Here is a 9581-nt window from a genome sequence, read left to right on the forward strand (position 1 = left end):
CTTTACTTCAATCAAATTTCCTTTTTTCTCCTGGTATTTGTTGAAATGCATACCTAGATAGGCTCAGGGCAGCAACACACTACTAGGATCTAGCTGGTGATTGGATGCTATGTACAAATGCTTCTTGTTACTGGCTCACCAGATGTCTTTAGCTAGGTCCCAGTAATGTCTTGCTGCTCTGGAGCTGACTTTATATTATAAAAACCTTTGCATGGGTTAAACGCAGTGATATGCAAGCACTTTTTTCTCCCTTTAATGCACTGATTATCAGCCCTTTGTTATACAGCACTCACCTTCAGTCACATTTAGATCCTCCTTCACAGAGGTCCGGTAAAATCTCAGTTTTAATTTTTTTGCCAAGCCTTCTGCTTCTTCACTATAAAAAAAATCCACATTTGTAAAAGTTCTTAGTAAAATCATATCTCAACTTCAATTACAGTTAGGTTAAATTAGAATGTTATTTTAATGGTTTATTCCTACTCCGTTCCTATTAAATTAATATAGAAACAAACTATACAACATCATTAAAGTTAGAAGCAAATCTGCAGGTTTAGCGTAGTTATTTTAAGAGAAATAAAAAAAAATCTTACTTTTTAACAACTGTGTCATCTAGCAGATCAATTTTATTTTGAACGAGAACTGTTGGTATATAGCCAACTTCAGCAACTACTTTCTCTCTCCAACTGGATACTGCTTCAAACGATTCTCTATCCGTGGTAGAAAATACAAGAACACACGCTTGGGCTCCTAAAAGTTGGAATTAATTTTATTATTTCTCTAGCATAATATGTGCATTATTTATTGATGTCAAACATAACAAAGAAACCTGCTGAAGAACATACTTGTTCACGTCTGGACTATAAATCTAGAAATATCCCATGCACCTGCAATCGCTCAGTCATTCTAGTTCTACATTTTGGAGAAATAAATATGTATAACTGGTAGGTCTCTCTCTTATATTAAAGTAAATATAAACTTTAATGAATTAAAGCCCAGGATCAAATATTAATCTTAAAAGCAGGGGCACTTTAATTCATTAAAGTTTACAAAGACACCTATTTTTTAAAATACTTACCTTTGCGTTATTGTAAACATAACGCCGATCCTACGCCTGTATCTCCTGCTGCATTTAGCGGATTGATGACAAACCCGGCTTCCTCCAATCGTTGTGTGCCCCCTTTGGCGTCCAGCTCGTGGGACATGCAACAATTGTTTGATTAAATGATTTAAAGTGCCCTTGTTTTTAATATTTTTTTTACCCTGGGATTTAATTAATTAAAGTTTAAAATCACTTTAATGGCCCTGATAAAGTTCTACTCTTTCGAAGTTGTGTGTATTTCTGTATTTAGTGGAACATAAATAACCCAGTTAGCAATTGCACCTTTAAAAAAATCAGCATTTCTGAGGATGTCTGAGGAGCAGGAAAGGCATCATTTCTATATCAGCATTATGTTGGATATGATTGTACAGGTGGCCCTCGTTTTACAACGGTTCAATTTACACTGTTTCAGAATAGCAACCTTTTTTTCCAGTCATGTGAACGCACCAAAAGGACTTCAAAAGGGTGTGCAAAACTAACAGGCCTGCCTGTATATAACACAAACCCCCCATAGAGCTCGGGACTGGGATTCAATAACTATATACATAGAAACGATAAAAGAGAGGATCCAACCCTCTCCATTCGTCTAATTCAAATCGTCATCTGATATAGAGGACAGAGATGCACCTGATGGATCAGGAATGGGAACTTCTAACATCGCCAAAATCTCTCTCAGAAGTAAACGCAGGCATGCCACTCTAAATCTAAATGCCAAATCCTCCTCAGTCGGAGGAATCAAATCGAGCGATTCCGACCTTGGAGGTTCTACCTCTGAAGCCTCAGAGGGACAAGCACCCCAGATGACTAATCTGGTACAATCGTCAGTTTACGCAACGGTCCATGAGTAGGAGTTCATGGATTAACCCTTTGCTTGACCGTCAGGGAAAGGGGTAAACTCGCTAAAGCCATAGAGATGGTCATGCGAAAACAGGCTGTAACCTCCGGTGGAAAAAAGTCTCCCTTAGACGAAGGAGTAATGGCACTTAGAGGAACTGCAGGTGTAGGATAAGATTCTAGGGAACGTACCTCCCGGGACGATTAATCCTCAGAGGTAGATGGCTCAGTAGTCTTTAACATCTCAACATTGTTTGAAGTGAACACCCTATTGCGGCATACAGAACATAATTGAGTAGGCTGGTCTACCCGGTCCTCACAACATATGCAAGTATCAAAATCTGTATCAGAGGAATCCTCTAGGATATCAGATTACATAATTCTAAACAAGAGCTTTGTCCAAAAAACAACTGGCACCTTAAAACCCCCAATGGCTGGGGCATTCACCACCTCCTATGACCCAGACAGGTAGAGAAATTAACTCTTCTCCGCAGTCACTCAGTCAGGAAAACGGAAATAAAAAAAACAAGATGTGACTACTCCCAGTCACATGGTGCCTCCTGCAGGACCGCCCCTGCTAAGGAAAAGCACGCCAGCGTATTAAAAACTGTGCAGCTCTAAAACCTGTATGTTCTGTATCATTCTAAGAGCCTAAAATGTCTTCTCACACATACGCAGTCAAAATCACATAACAAACATGATTAAAAAGACCCCACTGTTCCATAATCCCCCTCAGGAGTTATTAACCCTTGATTCCATAAAGATAAAGGAGTCCCACTGAGACCCTGTCTTCTATCGTTAACGTGTGTATAAAATGAAACGATCTTACAGGAATCCAATCCGTGGAACAGCAACACGGTCCTTCAAGTTTGACAGATAGTAGCAGCGCCTCTGACATGGACTTGAGTGAAGAAAAGCAGGCAGCGAAACTCGGCAATGTTGATTGCTTATAGGAGATGTTAATCTGAGTCTGGATGGTTTCGCAGAAAGACTCTCCCTGCATCTCCAGACTCCAACTTTCATTAATGCTCTCACTGAGTGGCTGACAAGACTACTTAAAACTCCAGTTCCATCCTGAAGGACAGATACCCCTCATAAGGAACTTTCACGAAAAAAACACTGACACTTCGCTGCCAACCACCTGTGATGAAAAGGCAAACAATGACTGAGGGATGAGGGAAGTGGGAGAGGTATTTAAGCCTTTGGCTGGGGTGTCTTTGCCTCTGTCTGGTGGCCAGGTTCTGTATTTCCACAAGTAATGAATGCAGCTGTGGACTCTCCCTGTATTTAGAAGGAAAAAGGCTTCATGAGCTCGCAAAATTAAGTTAAAGGCACATGAAACCCACATTTTTTCTAGATTGATTTAGAAAGTGCATGCAATTTAAAAAACAAACAAAAAAAACTTTCCATTTTACTTCTATGATCTATTTTTCTTTATATTCTTGATATCCTTTGTTGAAAAGCATATCTAAATGGGCTCAGTAGCTGCTGATTGGTGGCTGCACATAGATGCCTCGTGTTATTGGCTCACCTATGTGCATTGCTATTTTTTCAACAAAGGTGATCTAAAGAATTTAGCAAATAAGCGAATAGAAGTAAAATGGAATGTTGTTTAAAATGGTCTGAATCATGAAAGAAAAAAATTGGGTTTAAAGTCCCTTTAAGGGTTTTTTGATAGAATTGCAATATAGGTTGTAAAACTGACCAATATTAAAAGGGACATTAAGCACCATGTAATTACAAGACATGTTTGTTGCTATAGAAAACATATCAACCAAGTCTAAACATTTTTTTCAAAATGAACATCTTGTTTGCTGTAATTGTTTTTCAATAGCCAAACTACCCCCACCACTTGCCTCATTTGGAGGAGCTAATCTGGGCTTGGGTCTGCAGCTGACAAAGCTAATAATGATCACATTGTTAGTATGAAGTGAATGCTTTGCAGTTCTTATCTGTTACATAGCTTATCTGTTAGAGCTAATTACATAAAAAGGAGCAACATACTTAATGGAAGTATATTGCAAAGTTGTATTACTATGCATAAATAAACCTTACTGTCACTTTAAGAGAGCTGGTGACAGTGTATGGCTTAATTTGCATCATACATAGAGACATGTACGGCAAACGTGTATGTGCTGCTGAAACTAGACGCATGTTTGTGAATAGAAGAATATTGCAAAAATGATTAGATTCAAAATAGACTCAGGTACATTTTCTCCAACATTGGTGTGTCCGGTCCACGGCGTCATCCTTACTTGTGGAAATATCTCTTCCCCAACAGGAAATGGCAAAGAGTCCCAGCAAAGCTGGCCATATAGTCCCTCCTAGGCTCCGCCCACCCCAGTCATTCTCTTTGCCGTTGCACAGGCAACATCTCCACGGAGATGGTTAAGAGTATGTGGTGTTTAGTTGTAGTTTTTTATTCTACTATCAAGAGTTTGTTATTTTAAAATAGTGCTGGTATGTACTATTTACTCTGAAACAGAAAAAGATGAAGAATTCTGTTTGTGAGAGGAAGATGATTTTAGCAGACAGTAACTAAAATCGTTTGCTGTTTCCACATAGGACTGTTGAGATGAAGTAACTTCAGTTGGGGGAAACAGTTAGCAGACTTTTCTGCTTAAGGTATGACTAGCCATATTTCTAACAAGACTGTGTAATGCTGGAAGGCTGTCATTTCCCCTCATGGGGACCGGTAAGCCATTTTCTTAGTCTCAAACAGAATAAAGTTCTTAATATGGGTTATAAAACTGGTAGACACTTTTATGGGCAAAATCGATTGCTTTATTTGGGCATTTTATACATGTTTATGCTGGTAATTCACACTTATAAACTTGGGGAACGTTTTTTAACGTCAGGCACTGTGTTAGACACCTTTTCCAGTCAGGAAGGGCCTTCCAAGTTGTAGGCTGAGCCTCATTGTCGCGCCATTACTGTGCAGTTACTTTTGAGAGCAAGACATGCAGATGCATGTGTGAGGATCTGAAAGTAGTTGGAAAAGTTCTTAGAAGGCTTCATTTGGTATCGTATTCTCCCCTGGGTTTGGTAAAGTCGCAGCAAAGGCTGTAGCTGGGACTGTAGAGGGGTTAAAACTTTAACCGGCTCCGGTTTCGTTATTTTAAGGTTTAAAGCTCTGAAAATTGGTGTGCAATACTTTGAATGCTTTAAGACACTGTGGTGAAATTTTGGTAAATTTTGAACAATTCCTTCATACTTTTTCACATATTCAGTAATAAAGTGTGCTCTGTTTAAAATTTAAAGAGACAGTAACGGTTTTGTTTTAAAACGGTTTTTGTGCTTTATTGACAAGTTTAAGCCTGTTTAACATGTCTGTACCTTCAGATAAGCTATGTTCTATATGTATGAAAGTCAATGTGTCTCCCCCTTCAAAATTGTGTGATAACTGTGCCATAGCGTCCAAACAAAGTAAGGACAGTACTGCCACAGATAATGAAGATGCCCAAGATGATTCATCAGATGAAGGGAGTAGACATGGTTCTACATCATCTCCTTCTGTGTCTATACCAGTTTTGCCCACGCAGGAGGCCCCTAGTACTTCTAGCGCGCCAATGCTTATTACTATGCAACAATTGACGGCAGTAATGGATAACTCCATAGCAAATATTTTATCCAAAATGCCTGCATATCAGAGAAAGCGCAATTGCTCTGTTTTAAACACTGAAGAGCAGGAGGGCGCTGATGATAATTGCTCTGTCATACCCTCACACCAATCTGAAGGGGCCATGAGGGAGGTTTTGTCAGATGGGGAAATTTCAGATTCAGGAAAAATTTCTCAACAGGCTGAACCTGATGTTGTGACATTTAAATTTAAATTAGAGCATCTCCGCGCACTGCTTAAGGAGGTGTTATCTACTCTGGATGATTGTGACAACCTGGTCATTCCAGAAAAATTATGCAAGATGGACAAGTTCCTAGAGGTTCCGGTGCACCCCGACGCTTTTCCTATACCCAAGCGGGTGGCGGACATAGTGAATAAGGAGTGGGAGAAGCCCGGCATACCTTTTGTCCCCCCTCCTATATTTAAGAAATTATTTCCTATGGTCGACCCCCAGAAAGGACTTATGGCAGACAGTCCCTAAGGTCGAGGGGGCAGTTTCTACTCTAAACAAGCGCACTACTATTCCTATCGAGGATAATTGTGCTTTCAAAGATCCTATGGATAAAAAATTGGAGGGTTTGCTTAAAAATATTTTTGTTCAGCAAGGTTACCTTCTGCAACCCATTTCGTGCATTGTTCCTGTCACTACAGCAGCGTGGTTCTGGTTCGAGGAACTAGAAAAGTCGCTCAGTAGAGAGACTCCATATGAGGAGGTTATGGACAGGAGTTCACGCACTTAAATTGGCTAATTCTTTTATTTTAGATGCCGCTTTGCAATTAGCTAGATTAGCGCCGAAAAATTCAGGGTTTGCAATAGTGGCGCGCAGAGCGCTTTGGCTAAAGTCTTGGTCAGCGGATGTATCATCCAAGACAAAATTGCTTAGTATCCCCTTCAAGGGTAAAACTCTCTTTGGGCCAGAATTGAAAGAGATTATCTCAGACATCACTGGGGGAAAGGGCCACGCCCTCCCACAAGATAGGTCCTTCAAAGCCAAGAATAAGTCTAATTTTCGTTCCTTTCGTAATTTCAGGAACGGACCGGCCTCTAATTCTGCATCCTCTAAACAAGAGGGTAATGCTTCACAGACCAAACCAGCCTGGAAACCGATGCAAGGCTGGAACAAGGGTAAGCAGGCCAAGAAGCCTGCTGCTGCTAACAAAACAGCATGAAGGAGTAGCCTCCGATCCGGGACCGGATCTAGTGGGGGGCAGACTCTCTCTCTTTGCTCAGGCTTGGGCAAGAGATGTTCAGGATCCCTGGACGCTAGAAATAGTTTCTCAGGGTTATCTTCTGGAATTCAAGGAACTACCCCCAAGGGGAAGGTTTCACATGTCTCACTTATCCTCAAACCAAATAAAGAGACAGGCATTCTTACATTGTGTTAAAGATGGGAGTGATACACCCAGTTCCAATGGCGGAACAAGGAATGGGATTTTACTCAAATCTGTTCGTAGTTCCCAAAAAAGAGGGAACCTTCAGACCAATTCTGGATTTAAAAATCCTAAACAAATTTCTCAGAGTAACATCGTTCAAAATGGAAACCATTCAAACGATTCTACCTACAATCCAGGAAAGTCAATTTATGACTACCGTGGATCTAAAGGATGCGTACCTACATATTCCTATCCACAAAGAACATCATCAGTTCCTAAGGTTCGCCTATCTGGACAAACATTACCAGTTTGTGGCCCTCCCATTCGGGTTAGCCACTGCTCCAAGGATTTTCACAAAGGTACTCGGGTCCCTTCTAGCGGTTCTAAGACCGAGGGGCATTGCAGTAGTACCATACTTGGACGACATTCTAATACAAGCGTCGTCCCTTTCAAAGGCAAAGGCTCATACAGACATCGTTCTGGCCTTTCTCAGATCTCACGGATGGAAGGTGAACATAGAAAAAAGTTCTCTGTCTCCGTCGACAAGAGTTCCCTTCTTGGGAACAATAATAGATTCTTTAGAAATGAGGATTTTTCTGACAGATGTCAGAAAGTCAAAACTTCTAAGCGCTTGTCAAGTTCTTCATTCTGTTCCACGTCCTTCCATAGCTCAGTGCATGGAAGTAGTAGGGTTGATGGTTGCAGCAATGGACATAGTTCCTTTTGCGCGAATTCATCTAAGACTATTACAACTGTGCATGCTGAAACAGTGGAATGGGGACTATACAGACTTGTCTCCAGTGATTCAAGTAGATCAGAGATTCACTCCGTTGGTGGCTAACCCTGGACCACCTATCCCAGGGAATGAGCTTCCGCAGACCAGAGTGGGTCATCGTCACGACCGACGCCAGTCTAGTGGGCTGGGGAGCGGTCTGGGAATCCCTGAAAACTCAGGGACTATGGTCTCGGGAAGAGTCTCTTCTCCCGATAAACATTCTGGAAGTAAGAGCGATATTCAATGCTCTCAGGGCTTGGCCTCAGCTAGCAAAGGCCAGATTCATAAGATTCCAATCAGACAACATGACGACTGTTGCTTATATCAATCATCAGGGGGGAACAAGGAGTTCCCTGGCGATGAAAGAAGTGACCAAAATAATACAATGGGCGGAGGATCACTCCTGCCACCTATCTGCGATCCACATACCAGGTGTGGAAAACTGGGAAGCGGATTACTTGAGTCGTCAGACTCCACCCGGAGATCTTTGCCCAGTTGACGCAATTATGGGGCATTCCAGATATGGATCTGATGGCGTCTCGTCAGAACTTCAAGGTTCCTTGCTACTGGTCCAGATACAGGGATCCCAAGGAGACTCTAGTGGATGCACTAGTAGCGCCTTGGACCTTCAACCTAGCTTATGTGTTTCCACCGTTTCCTCTCATTCCCAGGCTGGTAGCCAGGATCAAGCAGGAGAGGGCCTCGGTGATCCTGATAGCGCCTGCGTGGCCACGCAGGACTTGGTATGCAGACCTGGTGAATATGTCATCGGCTCCACCATGGAAGCTACCTTTGAGACAGGACCTTCTTGTACAGGGTCCATTCAAACATCCAAATCTGGTCTCCCTCCAGCTGACGGCTTGGAGATTGAACGCTTGATTCTATCAAAGCGTGGGTTTTCAGATTCTGTGATAGATACTCTGGTTCAAGCCAGAAAACCGGTAACTAGAAAAATTTACCATAAAATATGGAAAAGATATATCTGCTGGTGTGAATCCAAGGGATTCCCATGGAATAAGATAAAAATGCCTAAGATCCGGGGCGTGTCTCTGGGCAGCACCTTGAATGGTAGCAATATCGGTTGCTCCAAGGGAATCACAGATAATCTGCCTTTTATCAGTGGCCAGGAAGATCATCCAACTCCCACACCTTGATATTAAAAATCCACAGACCAAACTGAGTCGGGTGATAGTAAATTTTTGGTATTATAACCTTTGGAAATCGATCTGGAGCGTTGAGGCCTAAGGCAGTTACTTCAGTAAAGGCTCTCAACACCCCCCCCCAGTATCATGTACGCTGGGTATGCAGTGCAAAGACACTGGCACTTTTTGCAGAAAAAGGGACTGAAGTAAAGTAAAACGACAGCATAACTACAGTTGGAATCTCCATTCTACTGCCTTTCGTGATAAGGGACATCATATAGCTGCTCAAAATATAGCGCACCATACATAAAAAATGGCGCTGGATACTACGCTGATATTAAGGGAAATGAAAGTCATGCTGGATGCACACTTTAAAGAAATTTGCACAATACTTGGAGAAGAATTTGCATCCCTAAAAGACACGTGTCAAGGCTAAGGGAGAGAAGCAGCCTTCACTAGAGCTCCCCACCAAACCTCCTCCATACCCGATCCAAACACCTGCATCTAAGCCAGTAGAAAAGTTTCTCCTAACACCAGAAACTTACCCGAGCACAGTCATGATGGCTGCAACTGCTTGTGACCCATCGGGCAAACGGATGAAGCAGCCGGCTAGTCTGGAGCGGAGAGTCGCACCGCCGGGTTGCGCAGAGTGTAGTGAGGTGGATTCGATTGGACTTGGGCCAAATAGCAGCGCTCCGGTCATGGGCAAATTGACTTCAGCTAATCGCAGGAGGAGCC

The 9581-nt window shown here is 42.1% G+C and overlaps 1 protein-coding gene across 1 annotated transcript in view; it reads right to left on the reverse strand.

Moving 5' to 3' along the window:
• Window positions 1-9347, reverse strand: part of RAB23 (RAB23, member RAS oncogene family) — a 68271-nt gene extending 58924 nt beyond the window's left edge. Inside the window, exons 1-3 of the mRNA XM_053711971.1 lie at window positions 9329-9347; window positions 591-747; window positions 294-376 (exon numbers count right to left, since the gene is read on the reverse strand). Of these exons, the coding sequence (XP_053567946.1) occupies window positions 294-376; window positions 591-747; window positions 9329-9347 (259 nt within the window). The remainder of the gene's footprint in view (window positions 1-293; window positions 377-590; window positions 748-9328) is intronic.
• Window positions 9348-9581: the final 234 nt, after the last annotated feature.

The sequence above is a fragment of the Bombina bombina genome, chromosome 4 (assembly GCF_027579735.1).
Source record: "Bombina bombina isolate aBomBom1 chromosome 4, aBomBom1.pri, whole genome shotgun sequence".
Taxonomy (NCBI): domain Eukaryota; kingdom Metazoa; phylum Chordata; class Amphibia; order Anura; family Bombinatoridae; genus Bombina; species Bombina bombina.